Raw genomic sequence first — 23,622 nt, forward strand, 5'->3', positions numbered from 1 at the left:
AGGGATGGAGTAGGAGGTTGGGGTTAGCAGATGTAAGTTTCTATATACAGAATGGATAAACAACAAGGTTCTACTGTATGGCACAGAGAACTATATTCAATATGCTCTGATAAACCATAATGGAAAAGAATATAAAAAAAGAATATATATATATATGTATAATAGCTGAATCAGTTTTGTCATACAGCAGTAATTAACACAACAATGTAATCAATTGTACTTCAGTAAAAAATAAGTAAATAAAATAAATGTCAGGAATACAAGGTTCAGAAAGTACATGACTTGCCTGAAGTCTCACAGCCAGTTGGAAATAAAGCCTCAACCCAACAAAACAGCCACTCCTCAAGTTTTGTCTCTATCAGCGACACTTGTACATAAAATTCCACATTTTTAGTTTTGGTAAATTTAATTAAATCTACAGTTTAATTGTAGATAATGATATTTTCTTTTAGCAAAAGTTACATAAATATACTTAATACAGACCTTTATTCTTTCTTTTTGTAGTCATTCTCCTGTTTGTAAACATCAAGTTAAAATCAAATAAGATAACACAAAGGAAAAGTAAAATGTGCTCCTTTTCAAAACTTTTCACCGAGTAATTATGCTGTTTTTTTTAATTGAAGTATAGTTGCTGTACAATATTATATAAGCTACAGGTGTACAATATAGGGATTCACAATTTTTAAAAGTTTTACTCCATTTATAGTTATTTTAAAATATTGGCTATATCCCACACGTTGTACAATATATCCTTATAGCTTATTTTATACCTAATAGTTTGTACTTCTTAATTCCCTACCCCTATATTGTGCCCCCTCCTTCCCTCTCCCCATTGGTAACCACTAGTTTGTTCTTTATATCTGTGAGTCTGCTTCTTTTTTATGTTCAGTAGTTTGTTGTATTTTTTTAGATTCCACATATTAGTGATATCACACAGTATTTGTCTTTCTCTGTCTGACTTATTTCACTTAGCATAATGCCCTTCAAGTCTGTCCACATTGCTGCAAATGGCAAAATTTCATTCTTTTTTATGGCTGAGTAGTATGCCATTGTATATATATACCACATCTTCTTTATCCATTCATCTGTTGATGGACATTTAGGTTGCTTCCATGTCCTGGCTATTGTAAATAGAGCTGCAATGAACATTGGGGTTCATGTATCTTTTCGAATTAGTGTTTTTGTTTTTTTCGAATATATACCCAGGAGTGGAATTGCTAGGTCATATAGTATTCTACATAGTTCTATTTTTAGCTTTTCAAACAAAAATATGACATTCTTACCTAAAAATTACTATTAACAAAGGCAAAATCGTATATGGAATTTTAAAATCAACATTTAGAGATTACATCTAATCAATAATATCATGCTAGTAAATAATGTTGTTTTAGTGTTTTGCTTCAATTGTCCAACCTAATTAAAATCTGTTTAAAAGCCTACATTTCTACCTACCCTGAAATAGAATCTACTCTAAAAAAAATCCCACATCTCTCCATATTAGAAAAATTTAAAAATAACCTCTAAGAGGATGTGCTACATCAAAGGGACATCTCGCCCCTACCCACAACCCACAGTATCCTCTCATATTTTCTTAAATTCTGGTGAAAGAATTTGGACTCTTAGCCACATAATTCCATTAGGCTGTCCTCTAACCTCTCAGAAAGTTCTCAGCACCTCTCTATGCAGATATCTGGCCAAATGACCTTGTCCAGCTGCCAGAGGAGTCAGTAACCATTCCTCTCTAGTTGCCTTCAACTACTGATGGGACCTCCTTGCAAAACTAAGTCTTAAATGGCATATTAAAGATAGGCATTTAAACTCATTACACAGGCTGATAGTTTGAGCACTACCTTATAAACAACTAAGGAACTCCTTCGAAAGTGATTTGTCTTTCCATGAGATAAATTAGCTCTTTATATTAAGGAAGCAATAAATTATTCTTTGGTGCCCCAAGTGACTTTCCGAGGTGTAATTTAAATCACAGCCCATAGAGTTAGTTTAAGCTTATTAGGAAAGTTCCAAAGTTAAGCAGCAAATAGTCAGCTCCTCACATTTATGACTTTTACTAGAGATATTTGATATTTATTTCAAAGTGTATTAGTTTACTTTAGGATAACTATAAGTGGAGACTACCTCAGGATTTTGAATACTAGCTTGGAGGAATAAAGTTGAATTCATGCCTAGAATAGTTTATTAAATATTGAAATTTCACCATTCTGGCAAAGTTTTTTGGAGAAGGACCTTACAGTATGAAACCTGAAAATGTGCTTAAAAGAGTCCTAAAATTCACATGTGTTATTTATGTATTTCTAACTGATGTTAAAAATTTTTAAAGAGAATTATATTTTTTATTTGAGAGGTTGTTTGATCTTAAAAATCTGCTGGCATGGGAGTTAGGATTTTTAGTGTTTCACATTTTATTACTTTCGGTGCCTTTTAGATAATTAATCTTGTTATCTATTTGTTGTTTGGAGTTAACGACAGAATCCTAGCAAATGGAGGACATCTCAGCAGCTAGGAACTGTATAAGCTGTAAGTAAATTAGAACTGGATATAGAAAAAAAAAAATTTTCTTAAGTGATAATGGTTTTTTCAGTTAATTCCAAAGGTCAAGTGTGAAAAAGTAGTCCCTCTCCTTAAATACTGAGATTCATCATCTTGACATTATTTACCAGAGTTGCAGTTCATGAACTGATAGGAGGCCCCATGATCTTATGGTCTGTTGTCCTACATTTGACTACTCCTTAATTATATTGTGAGGCAAAAATGTGAATAGTGTATATATTAAATCTTGGGCACTGAGGTTTGTCATTTTATGCCTCAAAGATTTGTCAGTTCAACCACTGCTAATAAAAACAGCATTTATTTTGTGCTGATTACTTGCCAAATATTAGCCTGAAAGTTTTATTGTGCATGTATTTAAAGACACTTGAACCATAAAAACTGCAATGAATAATAAAGTAAACTGTTCTGTAAACCAATAGCCATTTAAACATATATTACCATTTACAGTATATTTTTAAATAAAATATTATAAACATTATAAACTTAAAGTGAACAATGCACACCTTCCCAATCCAATTCCCCTTCTTTTCTCTCTGACCAGAGGGCAACCAACATTACAAGATTGCAGCATATTTTTCCCACCTCTGCTTTTATATATAAACATTTTCTCTAAATAATATCTAATAAATAGTTATGTGATATGAAAATTGATATAAATGGTATCATATTCCACAATGGTATCATCTTCCCCCTCAACATTATAGTTTTGATATTTATACTAATGCATGTCAATCTAATTATCCATTTGAATTGCTTTGAGAGCATTTTATTATAAGAATAAACCACAAGTTATTTATCCATTTACCTTCAGATGGATATTTAAGATTTTCTATCAACTTTAGGCTATAACATTCAATACTGCATTAAACATATGTGTAAGTGTTTCTCCAGGGTAGATTCCTAAAGGGAAATTGGTGAGATGTAGCACATGCTTATATTCAACTTTAGAGACAGTGGAAAGTTACTCTTTAAAGTAGTTAGACCAATATATACCCCAACAGCAAAATAGGAGTATTTCTAATTACTTCTTTCTCACTGACACTGCCGTTGTCGGTTTTTTAAATTTTTTGCCAATCTGATGGGCATCAAATGCCATGTCCTTGTTATTTTACATTGTAAATCCCTGATGATTAGTAAGATTGAATATATCTTCAATGAGTATTAGCTATCCTTGTCTCTTTCTGATGACTTTTGCTTTTTTTCCCCACTGGACTGTTTGTCTTTTTAAACATAATTTCTAGGAGTTCTTTATATATTATAGATATGATTTTTTGCCAGTTATATACATTGCAAAAAATGTCTTCCAGCTTGTATCTTATCTTTCTACTTTTTGAAGTTTTTAGACATTAAATGTTTAATGATATATTAAATTTTAAAGTTGTTTAAAGCATCAATATTTTCCTTTACAGGTTGGGATCTTTACATCTGAAGAGAATCTTCCCAACTGTGAGGTCATAAACAAATTCTTCTCTTTTTTTTGAATTTTATTTTATTTATTTTTTTATACAACAGGTTCTTATTGGTTATCCATTTTATACATATTAGTGTATATATGTCAATCCCAGTCTCCCAATTCATCACACACACACCCACCACTTTCCCCCCTTGGGGGGGTCCACACTTTTGCTCTCTACATCTGTGTCTCTATTTCTGCCCTGCAGAAAAACTGGAAACTAAAAAGTTTTTCGAATGCAATGTCAAAGTCAATTCACGCCGAAAAACCCCAGCTGAGGAGGAGTTGAGGAAGTGACATTTAAAGGTCAAAAATGACACCCCAAAATTAAGCTTTTAGGTGAAAGAGTTCCACAAACAAGTTGTAAGTAAGGCTGTTCTGGTTTTCAAAAGTTATTTGAAAGGATAAAGAAAGAATATTAGCAAAGAAAAATTAAACACCTAAAAAGAGGATGACAATAATTTTACCCAGAAGTATGACAAGGTGTTTCCCACAGTTAATGCTACCTCTGTCCAAAATGTTAGACATACTGGGGATAAATTTGTTACTTGCACAACTATAAATTTCTAGTAGGCAAACATCCCCAAATTCACATACCCTGGCTTGAAAGGACCATATGTAAAATAATCCCAGTTTATCATCTCATTAAAAACTGAAGTCTTTCATACCATTTTAGCAATAATCACTTTGTATTTAGAAGGATTTTCATTTATAAGACTCTTTTCATGCATAGTCTGTGATAGAATCCTGTAAGTGTTTTCAATATAAAAATGTTAACCATAGGGCAATAGAGAATAGTCATGGTGGGCTTTTTCCATCAACAGACACTTAACACAACTAAGCATTTATCATATGCAAGAGCAGGGGAAGATGCTAAGGTGGTGAGAATCTACATGGATCCTGGCCTCAAGGAACAGAGCTACTAATCTGGTAAGGGAGGTAAAATATGTGCATAAATGTCATTGGGCTACGAGGGAGGGAGGATCTACGTGAAAGCGTGAAAGCGGGTACAACTGTACAGATAATGTTGCGCAACCATTTTTCCTCTCTCACCCACCTGCCTTTGTGAAGTGGTTTTTGTGACCCATACCAGGAAATTTTCTTGCTCATGACTCTACCATTCTGCTCCCTCCCAATGTAGCAGAAACATACAAAAGAGGCACAAAAGGAATTTCACTTTTCTGGCTATGAATACAAGTAACAACTCATGTTTGAACTCTTTCCTTTAGACAAGCACAGAGATTATGGTGATTCATCTTTTCATGTCTATTTGGAAAATAAAGTGACACTCTAAAAGTTTTATAGCCTGTGGGCCAAATGAAGTTCTCAGAGAGACACACCCTCCAAAGAAACTGTTAGAATGTCATAAACTTATTAGAAGGCTGAACTACCTTCTGGTATTCAGGAAGCTTTGCTTTCCTTTTCCCTCACATTTTCTTATACAGCTCCAGGTCTGACTCTCTGTGTTGGTCGGTAATTTCTCTTTCGGCTTAAATGCTTCCACCCACTCAATTACTTGCTACCTCAGTAGGTTTGAGAAAATTCTGCAGCATGCAGGTTTTTTGGGTTTTTTAAAAATAAGTTTATTTATTTATTATTTTTGACTGCATTGGGTCTTCGTTGCTGCGCACAGGCTTTCACTAGTTGCGGCGAGCAGGGGCTACTCTTTGTTGCGCGGACTTCTCATTTTGGTGGCTTCTCTTGTGGCGGAGCATGGGCTCTAGGCGCGTGGGCTTCAGTAGTTGCAGCACACAGGCTCAGTAGTTGCAGCTTGCAGGCTCTAGAGCCAGGTTCAGCAGTTGTGGTGCATGGGCTTAGTTGCTCTGCAACATGTGGGATCTTCCCAGACCAGGGCTTGAACCCGTGTGCCCTGCATTGGCAGGCAGATGCTTAACCACTGCACTACCAGGGAACCCAGCATGCAATTTTTATTATGATGTAAATCAATGTAATACTTTGTAATAATAATGTTCGGAACACCCTTCAATGCTTGCCAAGTGACAAAAATTATTTTTAGTGGCACCACTTTGATAATTACATTATGTTCATAATTAGTTCACATTATTCAATTTCCTTTATGGTATAAATTATGTAATAATTAGACTTGCTCATGAAGTTTGCATATAGTATCTCATAGCAGCACTTTCCAGGACTTTGCATAAACCAAATTCAAAATGAGCTAACCTACTTCAGATACTGAATAACATCAAATGGGACAAAATTAAAATATAATTACTAGATACCGTTCATCTAAGAAGTAATAAAACTTCAGTGGCAATGCGTGTGTCCCACAGTAGATCACAAAAACTGCCTTAAGCAAACAATGAAAGTTTAAAAGGCAGTCTCTGCATTTTCAGAGCTTAAAAAATATATATATAATATATATAATATGTATATTATATATAATATATATTATGTATATTTATATTACATATTATATATATAATATATATATTATAAGAAGCATTTGAAAATTAATTATAGTACCCTTGGGAAACTTCAGTACCGCTCCTACCCACGGACGCTGTCAGACAGGCAGGGACCTGGGACCCTTTGCTGCAGTGCTTGCACCTGGACAAAAGCCTCCTCGAGCAACAAAATACAAAGAAACTATAAGGGACTGAAAATAACTGCATACTTGTGCAGTTGGGGCAAATTCTGGACAATGAGATACAAAGAGACCAAAAAACTCACCTGCCACTTCTGAAGAGCCTGGAGCAAAAGCAGGGGGTTGGGAACAAAAGCAAGGTACTGCGCAGCCCCCTGCACTCAACACCACCTAAGGGGTGGGGAAACCACCCAAGCCACGCATCTGGTCCAACCCCTGGACACACCCCCACCCCTACCCCCTACCCCATATAAGTAACCAGCTCACCCCACCCTCAGCGAGCAAGCTAGGAAGGGAACCTGTTGCTTATTCTCACTTCCTTCCCCTTGCTGCAGCAGGGGCCCCAGTATAGCCTTGCCTAAATTTCTTATCTGGCCTCTGATCAATTTCTATTGATTAAGGAGGCCAAGAACCCTGGCTGGTAACAGCTGGGGCACAAGCTCTGAAAAGGATGTGAATGTCCTTCATAGAGAAGGTGGAAATGACAAAAACAGTAAGAAGTAGCCTGTGAGTGGCTACTGAGAGAGCTAATTTACTCAGTGTCTGGAAGAGAAGTTTATGAGATAAAGATGCCAAAACACCTTCTTGAGAGAGGGCTGTAAGAAGGCAGGGTAGAGGAGGTGTATTTGCTTTGGAGGTATTCTAAGGCATTATTTTCTGGGATCCTACCATTTTATGATTGGACAAGGAATTCACTGGTTTGTTGTGCATACAGCATCCTCTAATTTCAATGTACTTCTGAGTACAAGGTCATCACCACGAAAAGCCACATTTAGAACTTTTAGAAATTATCCATCCAATTCTCACACCAAGTACAAATTACAAATCACAGCTTGATTTGCAAGTAGAGTGGGATCTATATCTTGACATCTCCAACTCTACTACTTGTTTTCATTTGAGAGCTCATTTTCTAGACTTTCATTCTTCTTCTAAAACCACAACCAGAGAAACAAACTTTCATAAAATAAATACGACTAATACTTTGAAGTAAAAATATCCACAAAGAAGCCAGGATTGGAAGATGGTGGCATTTCCACTGACCCATACAACAATTTGGGCTTTACATATAAATCTCCTTTTTTCTTCACTCATTTAAACTATTACCATTTCACGTTCAGACTCGCTGGCAAAACATCAGTTATTTTAATGTGAATTCTCCAATGCTGCCCCAAACAAACTTTACCACTCAAGTAAAATGTTTGAAGGTCGCCAGACACAGGAAAAGTTAGAAAGTTGCCCCATACAGTCTGTCCACTGTCCTATCACTCTGCTTCCCTCCCCCTGCTAATAGATATGAGAAAATACCATCCAAATCTCTTCAGATTTGCTAAAACCAACCACCACCACAAGGCAGAATTAGCAACTGAACTTCTGTGTTTCTAAGAATAAATAGAAGAGGCACTGTACCGGGTCTTCAGTTTTGTGACTATTCAAGAGGTCAGACAGGAAATCTTCATGAAGGCTCTCTCTTCGAATCAGTGTAAATTCCCTCAGGAAAACAGCCCCTTGGCTTTGGTCTCCACATACCTAGAGAGATAAGAGAGCCGAATTAAGCTTTCAGACAGAGCCTGGAGGGAGGGGGCACTGAGGAATTAATGTCTCAGAGTTATAGAAACCTCTTGGATTCATTTCAAGTCTGATTAGAGCAGTCAAAAATGACACACAGAAATACATATTAATGTGAGAGCCACGAGAACATTCTGGCATGTGGCTCATTAGATGATGTCAGGAAAGTCTCCTGCTAAGTTGGCACATCTTAATTGACTGGTGTACAATGTCAAAATTCAGTGATTATAAGTTGTCTTCGAGGCCACATCCAGCGTGGTCAGGCTCCTAGACTTATTCCATTGGAATATCCATGTGTATGCATCACATAGGGGTCTTGGACCCACAGGGATCCACCTCTGGTCCTATGGTTCTGAGCCTCTAGGTGGATCCTGTCATCCTGTTACACATCTACCAGATAAGATAAGGAGGAGCTGGCCTGCACCCGCATCCAGGGCTTTAGAACCAGATGCACTTGAGCTACTCTAGAGGGAGGCACTGGAGAATTTTATCTAGAACTTATCACATACCAGGTTCTTTACACATGTTATCTTGCACCAGCCCCAGGAGGTGTCTGTTATTAGCCATGCTTTACAAATGAGGAACTGGAGGTGAAAGGGTTTCAGGAATTTGGTAAGTGTTGAAATCAGCACTCAAATACAGGTCTGAATCTAAAACCCTTTTCTGTTCACTGTCTCATTTTGCCACTGAGCTACTCAAACCTCCGCTGGTGAAGAACAAATTGTTAAGTAAATCCTAGAAATGCAAAGAATAATCTCTTCACCCAGGCCTCCTACCACCTCCTTCTCTGAGCCTCAGTTTACTCACCATAAAACAGGAAAGATAACAGTATTATTGGATCGCTGAGAAGATAGAAGATAATATATCTTAAGTACTTCATATATTGACTTGCATATAATAAGCATTCAATAAATAACATCCATTATTGACATTTGCAGCAGCATGGATGGACCTAGAGATTATCATACTAAGGGAAGTAAGTCAGACAGAGAAAGACAAATATCATATGATATCACTTATATGTAGAATCTAAATGTGACACAAATGAACATATCTACAAAACAGAAACAGACTCACAGATATAGAGAACAGACACATGGTTGCCAGGGGGAGGGGGGTCAGGGAGGGAAGGACTGGGAGTTTGGGATTAGCAGATGCAAACTATTATATATAGGATGGATAAACAACAGGTTCTACTGTATAGCACAGGGAACAGTATTCAATATCCTGTGATAAACCATAATGGAAAAGAATATAAAAAAGAATATAGGTACAACTGTGTCACTGTGCTGTACAGCAGAAATTAAGCACAGCAATGTAAATTTAAAAAATAACAGCCATTGCTATCATCATAAGCACATTCTGCTCAAGGAATAAAAACCTAAGCTTTTAACATACATGAAGCTCTTTGACCATATTTATAATATCTATAATGAATATTACAATAGGTATTATATTATTTCCATATTATCTTCATATTAGTTTAACTTTTCAACTTTTATACATTTTGAATTTTATACCTTTTTATGGTATTGGTAATATTGGTAAGGAATATATGGATGCTCATCATGTTAATTTCATCATATCCTTCCTGAATGTCTGCAATAGTTCATAATAAATTAAAATAATTTTAAACCCGTAGTCTTTTGGATAGTATAATTTTCTATAACTGATATATAAATGGCCTCTGTTGTTATACAGTACAGTCAGTATCGTTGTAGGGGACAGAATCTTGGGCCCTTCACTCCCGAGTGTCATCTCTGTGAATATATTCCTTAACATGGCAAAGGGACTTCACAGATATAATTAAGTTTATTTGTTAACTTCAGAAAAGGGTTAGTATCCTGGATTTTCCAGACGGCCCCAATGTAATCATAGGAAGCCTTAAAAACAGAGCTTTGTCTGGGCTGAGGGCAGAAGAGGAAGTCAGGGAGATTCAAAGGTGATAAGGACTTGACCCGCCACAGCTGGCTTGAAGATGGAGGGGGCCATGTGGGAAGCATGAGAAGAAAATGGGTTCTGCAACCACGAAGGAGCTTGGAAGATGACCCTTGCCCTAGAGAAATACATCTTTGGCCAACACCTTGATTTTAGCCCAGTAAGACTACAATCAGAGAATCCATCCATGCCTTGCCAGACTTCTGACCTACAGAAATTGTGAGGTAATACTTCTGTATTGTTTTCAGTCATCAAATCTGTGGTAATTCATTATGGCAGTAAGAGAAATCTGACAGAATCATCAACAGGCAGGGTGCAATGAAAGGTTATCTTATTTCCTCTCCCACATTGCTTTGTAAGAATTAACCAGTATGATACAAGTAGAGGTAGAATTGCAAGATTAATTCTTGGAAATGTATCCTTCCAGCTAACCTAATGCCTGTTACATTTTAAATTAATTTCTCTTAGTTCTTTTCTCATCAGGGTCAACCATTCCTTGAGTCTACAGTTAAATATACATCACAACCCATCTTGACTATATAACTTCCCTGCTCAGAAGCTTGCAGGATTCCCCACCTCCTGCTAGGTACATTCCAAATTCATGAACTTGGTATTCAGGACCACTCACAGCTCTTCAAGTTCTAGATATGGACTAGCTGCACTCGTGCAACTCTCTTTCTGGAAGAGATCAAGACCCAAATTTAAAGTAACCTAGAATTGATGTGTTTTTACTTTCTTGTTTTCAAAAAGACTAATGTATGTTGATCACTACTGAACTCACATTTTACAAATTATTTCTCCAAAAATTGTAGGCTTCTTTTTTTAGCGGTACGCGGGCCTCTCACTATTGCGGCCTCTCCTATTGTGGAGCACAGGCTCCGGACACACAGGCTCAGGGACCATGGCTCACGGGCTCAGCCGCTCTGCGGCATGTGGATCCTCGCGGACCGGGGCACGAACCCATGTCCCCTGCATCGGCAGGCGGACTCTCAACCACTGCGCCACCAGGGAAGCCCCCTATAGGCTATTTTTAATCTAACTTTATTATTCAAAATGGTGGCCATCTTTAGTCATGCAATGCCATAGTTTTTAAAAGCTACAATCAGAAGAGAAGACTAATAAACTTCAGTGCACTTTCTTTGTGAGAACTTCTGTGCCTGTGGAAAACACGTTTCTTTTTGTTAAACTGATTAAAGAAATAGACAAAAATCACTCAAATATCCTCTAAAAGAGACAGTGAGATGTCAGATAAAAAGACGCACTACTCACTAACACTACAAAAATGAAGGTCAATCAGCAAACACCTTGTGCATTCGATTTATGTTTTAATTCTCAATCATAACTGTGTATTTGTTTTAGAAAGTTTCTGCCTGTTTATTTTTCCCAAGAATGTTGACATTTTATAAGTCACACAATTCTCACCAAGATGCTCAACTTATCAAATACTTTTATGTATTTGATTTTATTTATGTACCAAGGCAGAAGGTCTTCATTAAACTAAAATTCAATTTAATCCTGGAAACAGATAAGAATATATGTTAGGTGAATGTAATTACAAACACTTTACCCCTATAGATATCGTGTGCATATGTTTTTAATTTAATTTCTATCCATGACTGCTATTACTAATTAGACAATTTAAACTACCCAAATTAATTTGGTCAATTTTAAGTTAGTTTTGAATATCTGTATCAATCAACCATGGACAATTATATTTTGTGTGTTTTACAAACACTATTATAATGAAGGAGATACATAAATATATAAAGGTATATAAACATATAAATCTTATACTTCTATTTCAAGCTGATTTTTATAATTATTATTTAAATCCAGAGTAGTCCTTTATCTTACTGATTCTTTCATTCATTCATGTGTACACACATTTACTCAAGTATTATCATGTGTCCGGAGCTCCATGACTAGAGCAAGTATTTGACTATAGCACATATTTCTTCCTTTCAGGGCATAGCCATTTGAATGAGTACATGGATGTGGCAGAGATGACTAGATGTTCCCAAAAGCCACCATCTTCTCCTCATCTCTGGCACACACCTAGAGTACATTTCCAAGCCTCCTTTGCAGATAAGGTGGTTGAGATTGAGTTTTAGCTGGTGGAAGTGATGGGTGATACCATCTCTGGCCCATAAAAATCTCCTGCTTTCCCTCCTCCAGGCTCTTTTGCCTCAAGTCTGTTTGGAATGGAGAGAGCCTCAGGAAAACCTTGGAGTCTATTGCTAAAGGTCACAGAGGCTCCATTAGCTGGTTCCCTGAATGACTGCATGCAAGAAACCCACCCGATGACCTGTTCACTTACCTAACACTGTAATATAAGAGGGAAGAGGAGGGGGAAAAACAGGGATAGGAGACTAGGAGATACAAACCACTACATGTAAAATAAACAAACAATAAGGATGTCTTGTACAGCTCGGAGAAATATAGCCATTATTTTATAGTAACTTTAAACCGAGTATAGTCTATGGAAGTATTGAATTGCCATGTAGTAAACCCAAAACCAATATAGTATTGTAAATAAACTATAATTCAATAAAAAATGGAAAGTGTAAAAAAAAAAAAAGAAAATGAACAATTTTCCGTGTTTGAACCACTATCCATTTTAGAGACTATTTCTTACTGCAGTTAAGCTACCTTAATTAATAAAATGAAAAATCTAGGTGAGCAAAGGATGCCATGAGAATATAGAGCAAGGGCAATTACCTTTCCCGGGAAGGAATTTGAAAGACTTTAAAGTGAGGTTAAAGGAAGAGTGGGAATTTACTAGCTGAACAAGGGGAATGGGAGTGGGGAAGGGAAGATTCTTGTTCCAGGAAGAGAGAACAGTCTGGGAAAAGGCATGGAGGCTTGAGATATCTAATTCTGTTTGGTATGTTTTGAGTCATCTAGCATGACAGGAACATGAGGTACATGAGAGCAAGTGATAGGAACAGAACGTGTACAGTGGGCAGGGACCACTGTACAGGGGTCAGATCATGAATCATGGTCACTGACAGACTTAAGAAGCCAGTGTCTTGCTCGGACTTATGAGTTTGGAAGTGTGTGCAGCTGGCCCTGAGGAGGTAAGACTAGAGATGAGGTGATCAGTTTCAGATCGCTGCAGTTACTCAGATGAGAATTTATGAAGACCCAAGGAGCTGGTGGGGAAGGAAATGATCATAAGATTTGGTGGCCAACTGAATGCAGGGGATAAGTCTCAGGTTCTGCCTGTATTTTCAGTCTGGATTTGAGCAGAAGAGCAGAGTGGATAGTAGCACCTTCAAGAAAATAGAAAACAGAGGAGGAGAAGCAACTATATGGGTTAGATTAGGAATCTGATTCCAGAGAAGCAGAGAATGAGGTGCCTTAGGGAAAGAAAGCAGAGTTCTGTGCTTAGGAAAGAAACTTGTCTGGAGACGATATTGAGGTGTTGGCATCATGTGGGGAGTACATGATGGTTGGCATGGATGAGCTTGCCAAGAGAAAGTATGGAGAATGAGAAGATATGAGAGCTAAGAACCCTGGGAGCACTGATATTTAACATGGAACATGGTTCCATCTCCAACGGTCCATTTATGCCAACAGAAAATATCAAAAGGAGAACTCAAACTTTAACAGATTTTCATCATTTTTAGGCTTCCTTTTATTGGTTTTCTATGAAAATACACTGATGACAGCACTACATCCAACTTATTACAAATATTTAGTTCCTTGAGAACAGAGAACATGGCTCATTGATCTATCAATCCCAGCCCCTGAATTCAACTAAATGTTGAATGAAATTTGAAAATTTCCAGGAGAACTAAGACTTTAAAAATCCTATTTCTGATGGTCAGACCAGGTTTCCTGATTTGGGGTTTGGAAAATATGGTTACTTTACATTTGATATGTCAAAACTCCCCTTGCAGTTATAAGGTAGTTAGCATATCATAAAAATGCATCAAAACTGGCACCCCATGGCATTTCATGGTTCAACAGTGTTAGTTTCACAGATGGGAAAACAGAAATGTGAGAAGTTGAAGAATTTTGTAAGTGGCCAGGGCTATGTCAGGATTAAGAACCAGAGACAGTGTCTCTTAAAAACTCAAATCTCTGCTAGATTTGAACCCGGTTATTTGTCCAGAGGAATAGGGCAAGAAACAAATAATCATTGCTAAGATACCTATCTGTTTCTATAGGATTTCTAGACTCGTAAGGACTGCTCCTCAGGAAGCATGAAGATTGCCATGTGCTAGAATTTGTACCGTATGATGAAGCCTGCTTCTCCAATTGCAGTCTGATTTCCTGCTTCATACAGTGACTCTCTTTCTGCCCGTTGGCACACCAAAGTACTTCTTAGAGAATCCAGGAATGTAGAAATACCAGCTCCCAAAAGAGAATCTCATTAGATCCAGGAAAGCATGGAAGCAATTTATGGTTGTGGTATATGTTCTCTCTATATACATTACAGAGCTTTTAGGGAGGGACATATGTAAATACAGGAAACAAGGGAGTTTTCAAATAACTGTCTTCTCTACCCCCTTAGAGGGAAAAAGAAGATAAAGGTAGCTTAAAACAAAAGTCACTGAATAATAAGAAAAGTTTTGCTTTTGGACACAGTCAGAAACTATGTCGATGATAACTTTCGTCTTCTACTTCAAGCTGGCACCCATCACAACCTGGCACCAGACGTCCTCCTTGGCTTGACCTGCCTTTCAGTGGATCCAGAGAATACCGGTTACTATTCTGACTTGTCTGTTCACCCGTGCACATTTTGTTTTAAGAAAAGATAACCACACCCCCGCCTTAGAAGTCCCTACTTCTTACAAGTTTGCTCTGTGAGTTGTGACTAGAATTTGGAAAGTTACAATTCAGAGCAACCGGTTCACATTTTGGACCTCTACATCATTAAGGAAGAGTCATCATCTCTATAGAAACTGTAATGCTGATGATGGGCGTGGATTAAGACCAGAGCTTTTAAGTGGCTATAATGTTCTTATAACTCCAGGAGAGGCAGCCATTTCCTTCCAGGCTGAGAGAAAGGGATGTAGAAATAACAGAAGTTTAAACATACAAGCATACATTATCATTTTATTGTTCTTCTTTCTTCATTTAGTTTTTCTGTGAAAATGTAAATGTAGCCAAGCTTTTGTCCCATGGGTAGGATTTAGGTTACAGTATTACTTATAAAGTACAGCACTGAAAACCACACTGTTAAAGTTTTTTTCCTACCAAAAGGATTTTGCAAAGTATATTTATGCCCATATTCTGGTTCATAGTTTACTAAGAATTAAGATAGTGAAGCTGTAAATTCTGATCAGATTAGAATAGTAATTTAAACAACTTAAGTAACTGGCCACTGTGTTATCTGAATACACACCTATATTTAAATACCAGTGGGTAGTGAAATGATTGGGTCAGGGTTATGAGTTCTTGGCAAAAGGGGGTCACTCAGTGTTTACTGAATACTGAATAGAAAGTTTTCTTGGAGCCAAAAAAATCTCCAGCTCCAGTTCTGAGAGTTGCTGCTAAGTAACAGAGAGAAATAATGAGACCTTACATGGACTCAATCAAAGGTCCCCAATGTAGCCCTGCCACCCAATATCATTACCATCTGATCGCCAAAATCAAAGCTAGTCAGAGGCCAAGGGAAGAAAGAGGAAATCTGTTCCCAATGTGAAAGGATAAGTAACTTCTGGTTTGAAGGAAACTGAGCCAAAGGATGAATATCCTATCACTAGCCCTTAAAATATTGATATATTTAGCTTAGGCCAAAAATACAAATAGCCCCAGATGAAATTTGGGGATTAAATCAACTAAGAAGTAGATTTGAAATAAAAGTATAGATCTTTTCAACTTGATTAAAGATCCTGACATTTGGTAACAAACTTGAGTTTGCCTGATATAAGTAAATTCTATTTGGCAATGAACAAGGGTCCCTGATTTTTGGAAGGACATCAATCACTTGACATCCTGTCTCTGGCTATTCTTATGAACTCAAACGCTATGGGAAAAAAATCCAATCTACTCTCAGTGGTCCATTTCCATTAATCCCAATAAACTCATTCCTGATTGGAATATTCAAATATAGTAAGATGGGAAAATGAGTGAAGAGTAATTCAATTGTAAAAGATAGGAAAACATTATCAGCATATAATCTCACTAAAGACATTTCCTCATTAAAATGCAGAAGGAGAAGTATTTCAGAGGTATATGAGAATATGCACCAAAATATTTATAAATGTCTCCAAACTCAGTCACCCACCAGACGAGGCTCAAACAGCTTATAATGCTTGAGAATCAGCAATTCTGTCTGCACACATTCACAGATTTGTACAGAGAGCGGGGAGGCAGTGTCACTGAAGAACCCGCTTTTATTGTTGAAAGGGTCCGCTTAGAAAACCATCTGCTTAACTTTGAAAGTAGTTTCTGTTGTTGTGTTGGGGAGTGACTAAGTCTCTGTAGACAGAGACTTCGCAATGCCCCTAGACCTATATTCATACCTACTTCTACAGTCGGTTTGTCTGGGAAAATCAAGTCTTAAAGTACCTTCAGGTGTCCCAGTTAACGGCTGCCAACTATGCAAGCTGATTAGCAGCGTTATACTCCCTGAAGCAAAGGCTTAACATGATCTCAAGAAGACCGGTGGGGGGAAGTTAATAAAAACATTCTTATAACCATATTTAAGCCACTGACATTTATATATACCTGGTGTTTGGAGCTGAAATCCAGTTTAGTATTCTGTTTGTTCTTCTACCAACTTTAATTATTATTTCTAAGGATTGTAAAGATAATTGCTAAAAGGTTAAAGTAGAAAGAAGTGAGATGGGACATACTGGTCCAAAATGTTCAGCTGGGCCTCATAATTCTTGGTACAGATGTTCCTACTTAGTTCAGGTCTGATTTAGAGAAATAGCTATAATACGGGTTGAGACAAGGTGACCAGATATAGTTGAATTTAAAGATCTGTCCCAGAATGTCAATGAAAAGAAACTCTATTACCCTAGCTAACCTTTATGGAAGTGGGGGAAAAAGGTTATGCTTAAAAAATAATCTACATTATCTTTAAGGTAGATGGATATCTACCTTGACAAGGATTCCTTTACAAAAAAAATAAGTAAAACAAACGAACAATGTAGAAAAGTTTACCCTCACAGTACTAGTGGGTAAAGAAAAACTAAAGAAAAGGTAACACCAGGAATTCCATCAGAGGATATGTACTGTGTATAATATGGGCTTGATCTATAGCTAAGCTGTGGCATTTCCATCACTTGTCAGAAACATGGTTGCTGAAATGAAAGTGCTAAGAAGAACTTAAAGACCATCTTCACCAAGCTCTTATCTTTTCAGATGAGGAAATAAATTGCCTTCATAAGTATAGGGAAGAGAAAATATGCGGGTTTTGAGACATCTCCTTTGGCATATGTAAGATGGAAAAACAGCCAAATAACTCAAGAAACTTAAATAACTTCCCCCAAATATAAAGCCAACTCTCTTCTCCCTGATTTTTTCTCAAACATTTTAAGACCATCCTACTCCACTCCTGTCAAAAGGGGAACAGAGTACAATTTCCAGAATTCAAAAGACACTAGGCTTCAGAACACTGATAAGAGCTGTGACTCAGATCTACACTTAAATAATGAAAGAACACATGAAACAGAAAAGGTGGAATCCTCTGTACTCTGCTCCTTGGTGAATGGGCACGTTATTGTCACATCTCCCAATGACACAGAGAAACAGGCATAGTCTTCAAGTTGTGCACCTGTGTGTGCGTGTACGCATTAAATTTGACATGTAAAATGAAACCCTCACTCATGCCAAGAATTCAGGGAGAGAGTTGAGCAGCTAGAGGAGAATTTTAAGAAAAAAAGGGAAGAACATAAAGATGACTGTGTACACATGCAGTGGTAGAAATCAACTTTTTTCATTGTTTACTTAGCAAATGTTTATATAGATTAACCTTATTACCCAGGTTTTTCTAAAGAGAGCTGCTTAGCTAAGAGGAATATGAAGTCAGGGTACCATTCATATTCTGAACCAAGATGAAGATATTAATTAGGGCAGGAGTGTCTTTCTTGCCCCTTGCTTACTATTTACATTAGCTCTTTTGAGGCCATAAGGATGTGCCACTCAGATCCCTTGCTGCAGAGCTTAATGGACAGACGACCCCAGATGTTGTCTTCTGAATTCACATCCTTGATGCCCACTGGTGCTCCCAGCCAATGACTGAGCACAGCAGAGAAACCAAAGCAAGTCCACTCCTGAGATATGCAGAGCCTCTCTGACAGGTGACCTCTGCTCAAAGACCCCCCAGTGTCTGGCCAAACCTTTCTTAGCATTGCACTATGGTCTGAGACTCTTCCTATCGAACCTGTGGGTCTTGTCTCTCCTTCACTAGGGATAGTCCAAGTTACAGACTGATGGCTTTTCTGACCTCCTCTGCCTTCTTCACCTTTTTCACCAATAAATCTCTTGCTTCCTCATCCTGTGTTGGCACGGCTCTGGACCTAAACTAAAATGGCTTTTCTTCTTTAGACCCAAGTACTACTGGACTGGACCTAATATTTCCAATTCACCACCCCTATCTGTATAAAAAAAAGCCACCCAGTCTCCGTGATGCTAAAGAAATGCTGGGGACACTTCTCTCTGCTCTCTTTACACTGAAGTCTCAGTTAATTCTCTACAAAACTGAGAAATAATGATCAGAACTGGTGGAAGAGAAACAGCTCTGATTTTGATCCATGATCCTTACCCAGAATGTCTTTACCTGGCTCCAAATTCACTCCTTTTCTAGCATTCTTCACCTTAGCCCTGAAATGCAGATGTACAGCAGATACCCACAGTTGGCTCAATGACTTTACTTACAGACAAAAAAGATCAAAGTAATAAACTAAATTATGTTGTGGGCAAGTAAGCTTTTATTGTTTCACAAACTTGAGCAGTTTCTCTTTTCCCTGGCTAGAAGTCTCACCAACATGTGCCATATTACAGAGAAGAAAAAATAGGATAGCTTGGACCCATGCAAATTTATTCCCCATTATTCAAATATTCAAATATTCAAAGCACAATTCTCTGGATAGTGCTTTAATGGTATCCTTAGTGTAAATCAGATATATTTGAGTTCACCATACCCTCTCACCACTGCAAACACATACCCCATGGCCCGGTCTCTGAAAAATGTAAACTCAAAAAATTGGGAGAATTTATATCAGTATTTATATTGTATACGTAATTGAAAGAATTTCAAATATTTACTCTGTATCTCAAGAAAATACACAAGAAATGGGGAAGTTTATACTTAATGCATAGCAAGCATTCTTAAATGTCCACTCTTTCCTCCTCACCCATTTTTGTCTTTCTCAATGTACTCCACACTGATGGCAGCTGGTTCCTCAAAACGTTTTTGTCTCTCAACTCCCAAGTTATTTCTGAAATTCAGTCATGTATTTCTTGGGGAAAGAGAAGTGGAATTTTGAATTTATTTGTCTATTATGACTTTATCATTCTTTTATATTAAAAATATTTTGTTCCTTTTAAAGAAGTATGCTCTTTGTAAGGAAATGAAAGTACTTGATAGGCACATGTATGCATATTTATGTATGAACGTATATGTGTGTGTAAGTGTGTGTGTGAGTAGCAGAGATCCCAGTGTGACACTAAATTGTGAGACCCAAGCATGTCTGATAGATGATGGGTCTATCTCAGTGAGGGATGGAGAAGCCTCTTGAGAGAGAGTTCATCTCAGCTTGGTCTAGTCCCAGAGCCCTGGATATCAAAGAAATAAAGAACAATTCTATAATTAGCATAGTGAGTACTACTCAGATTTCACTCAGTGGAGGGAGTCTTTAAGTGAAAAACAACAAAAAAAGGCATGGTGCTAAAAACTCCTCTAATAGAGCATAGAAGTCTGCTTTCCCATTTCACCAGGTGGAAGTTCTGGCTCCCTCAAGTCTTGGAGTATCAGTTACATGGACCAGCAAGAGTGCCCAGCAAGGACAATGGCTATACCAGAGGAGACAAAAGCACCCGCAGAAGGGGCAGGGATAGCCAGGAGGAAAGGGGGGTAGTGGCAGGAAACGGATCAGTGGTGAGCACTGCAGGCAGCCTTGTGGTGCTTCCACCAAGCATCCCAGGCACAGAGGCCTTGGCAGTGGACATCACCATGAGGGCTGGAACAGAAGAGGTAGCTAACCGGACTTATTTGTAGGTCCACCTCATGAAAGCATCCCAAAAGGAAAAGAAGAAGGTCTTGCAAAGACCTGAACGGCCTACAGTGAAAGGTAGGGCAAAAGTAAGCCATGTATGTCATGTAAGCTACTGATATTCATGTGAATCCTTTCCATTCTTCCCTGCATTTGACCAAGTACTTTTTAGTCTCAAAATGTCACCGTGAAACTATAATCTCCGTGGATGAGAACCACCTCTGTCTTGTGCGCCACTACATTCTAAAATCCAGCAGTGCCTGGCAGACAGTTGAGTTCTATAAATATCTGAGTAGTAAATTAATGAATATCTTTTGTTGTTCTCGGTTACTAATTTCAGAATTTTTAGAGCTTGAAAGAGGCTTAGAAATCATCCAATCTAGCTCCCTCTGGAGCCCAGAGACAAATTGACTGACTTTCCCAAGAACATAGATTTCATGTGTCAAAGTCCAGACTAAAATGTAGAAATTTGGACGCCAGTCCCGTGTCCTCTCCTCCCCATGGCTCCAGTGTCCCTCTCCCGTTTGGGTTGTCTCCCGCAATAGTTGACAAGTACAGGATGTGGACGACAGGGAATCATAACTGACTGCAAGCTCAATCAATCAACAGTGAAATGTGGTTAATTTAAATTGGGGCTGTGGTTAAAAATACAGTGTAGGAAACGAAACGTAGGATAGCTATCTTCTACTCCACATTCAACTAACCATTTACATGGGGTACGGAGTTAGTTATTAGATCCCAAACATTAAGAAGGACAACTGATAAACCAACAATTCCTAAAGAAGGAAAATACGATCATGACTGTCTGGAAAGCCTATGACAATCAGTTGAATTAATTAAGGGCATTTTGCCTGACAAAGGGAAGGAGAAGATTTGAGAACTGTCATTAAGTCTTGAAAGGCCCCTTCCAAGAGAGAGGAAACTTACTTGCCTTGGTCTTCCTCATCCCATTCCTGATCTTCATTTCCTTCTCACCCACCTGCTCCTTACATTCTGAATTCTATAGTCACTGCTTTGCTCTCTCCAAGCTCATCAAGGTTGGGCTTTCACCCATCTGTCCTCAGTCACCATCCATAATGACCATGTGCTCTTTCTTGAAAGTCTTTCCCCCCTTGGTTTCTATAATCCTTTCAAATGATCTGAACTCTCTGGCCATTCCTTTGGTTTCTCATTTGGTAGCTCCTTCCACACCTCCCACCCATTAACCACAGGTGGTCCCAGGGCTATGTCCATGGGCATCTTTTCTTCTCTCTTTTGTTTCTTGCCCTGGGATTTTTATTAGTGCTCAGAGAGTCAGACACCTCTTCTGGACAGATGATTCCCAAACCTATACATGGAACCACGGCTCTTACATGAGCACATCCTGCATTTCCTGTATCCATAATTTGAACTTTGCCATGTCCCCTGCCTAGAATGCCTTCCTTCCATCCCCTTGTACTGAAATTGCATCAATCCTTAAAGACTGCTTCTTCTCTGTATCTTCCCCATACCCTCTAAGCATGTATAATTTCTCCTCCACTGCATCCACAGAAGTTCTACTCTTCTAATTGAGATCTGGAGTCTTGGGACCTGGATGTCTTAGCTCACCACTTCCCTGCTGTATAATTTGGGTAAATTGCTTAAACTGAGTCTTAGTTCCCTCAAATGTAAATGGAAGAGAACATTACTACTTACCTTACATAGTCATTGCAATGATTACATGAGCTAACATATGAAAAGTGATTTGTAAACTCAAGTGCTATACAGAGTTTGGTAGTATCATTACAACAACCAGGGAGTTTTTTGACAGTAGAAGCTAGCAGAGTATGTCCAGTCAAATAAATTAGTATTTCCATCTTAACTGACTCACTTGGCTGGGAAAACATGTGGACATTCCAATGTAAACAGCATTGGGGAGCGGGTGTAGGAGACACATGTCATAATTTATTGAGATATGAGTCCTGGCACCTCATTTTTAAACAAAAAAGAGCACAGCACATTATTACTTCTCTAATGGCACATACTTTCATTTCTCTTGTGGTCATTTGGGAACTTGTCTTACCTCTGTAAAGATATCAAGGTCAGAGACCCTGACCTACTGATCATCCTGGAAGGCCATGAACAACACCTTAAACTCAGTAAGTGCACAATATTTGTTGAATTGAATGAAAATAAATTTGGCACATCTGCTTTCAAGAAAGTGGAATTTAGCCATAACTTATCCCAATAAAATAGACTTTTCAAACAATTAAATATGGTGTCTTGATAATGAAACTGGCTACTTAGTAGGTAATAAAGACTCGGACACTGTAAGCTTTCACTCAGGATCTAAAGAAAGCATTTAGATGAATTCTGAGAGTCTTTCTTTTTTTTTTTTTTTTTCCCGGTATGCGGGCCTCTCACTGTTGTGGCCTCTCCCGTTGCGGAGCACAGGCTCCGGACGCACAGGCTCAGCGGCCATGGCTCACGGGCTTAGTTGTTCCGCGGCATGTGGGATCTTCCCGGACCAGGGCACGAACCCGTGTCTCCTGCATTGGCAGGCGGATTCTCAACCACTGCGCCACCAGGGAAGCCCCTGAGAGTCTTTCTAACTCTGAGAGTCTGTGGGTTAATTAGCTGAAATTATTTCCATTATTTCTGCAGTTATTCCCCACCTCCTTTATAATAGGAGACACAGAACATATGTTCAGCAATTGGTGGAAACACTTACCCTGATGATGCTGATGCTGGGGTCCAGTAACCACATTTCCAGTAGCAAGATTCTACAGATTATAACCCAATCTCCTTTTAAAGGCCCCCAAAGCCTTTTTTTTTTTTTTTTTTTTGGTCCTCTACTTGCCCTTGCACCCTCTTCTCCAACCCTTTCTTTGCTTTTAAGGTTCCAGCAACACTGAATGGCTTGTGGCTGTCCAGATACACTATGATCATCAGCTCCTCTCCTCTATGCTTACACACTTTCAGTTCCATCTGCTTTGCATGCCCACCTATAGAAGTCTACTGGTTCACTCTTACTGAACTCAATTCTATCTTGACAAGTTTGTCTCCACACCAGACAATGAGCTCCCTGAGAGAAGAGTCTGGTTCATTTCAAGGTCCTCACCTAGTAGAGTATCCTGGCCCAGAGAAGCTAGTCTCCAAAGTTTGGTGAATCAGTCCACAACTTATTTGTCTACAGCACAAGACACTTAAAAATTCCCACCGCTCTTTAAAATCTTCCTAGTGGAGTGCTAAAAGTCAAAATAAATACTAAAGTGGGAGTAGATGAGGAAAAAAACCTATAATGTAAACACATATTGCACGTAGAGTTAGACCCTGTCTTCCACTTGATCAACTGGAAT

At 38.2% G+C, this 23,622-nt stretch overlaps 1 protein-coding gene across 4 annotated transcripts in view; it reads right to left on the reverse strand.

Annotated features, from left to right (window-relative positions):
- ADAMTSL1 (ADAMTS like 1) overlaps positions 1 to 23,622 on the reverse strand; it is a 1,019,582-nt gene that overhangs the window by 739,237 nt on the left and 256,723 nt on the right. For all 4 annotated transcript variants that reach the window (XM_067041438.1, XM_067041439.1, XM_067041442.1 and 1 more), the window contains one exon: positions 8,034 to 8,153. In XM_067041438.1, the coding sequence (XP_066897539.1) occupies positions 8,034 to 8,153 (120 nt within the window). The remainder of the gene's footprint in view (positions 1 to 8,033; positions 8,154 to 23,622) is intronic.

The sequence above is a fragment of the Kogia breviceps genome, chromosome 8 (genome assembly GCF_026419965.1).
Source record: "Kogia breviceps isolate mKogBre1 chromosome 8, mKogBre1 haplotype 1, whole genome shotgun sequence".
In the NCBI taxonomy this organism is placed as follows: Eukaryota; Metazoa; Chordata; class Mammalia; order Artiodactyla; family Physeteridae; genus Kogia; species Kogia breviceps.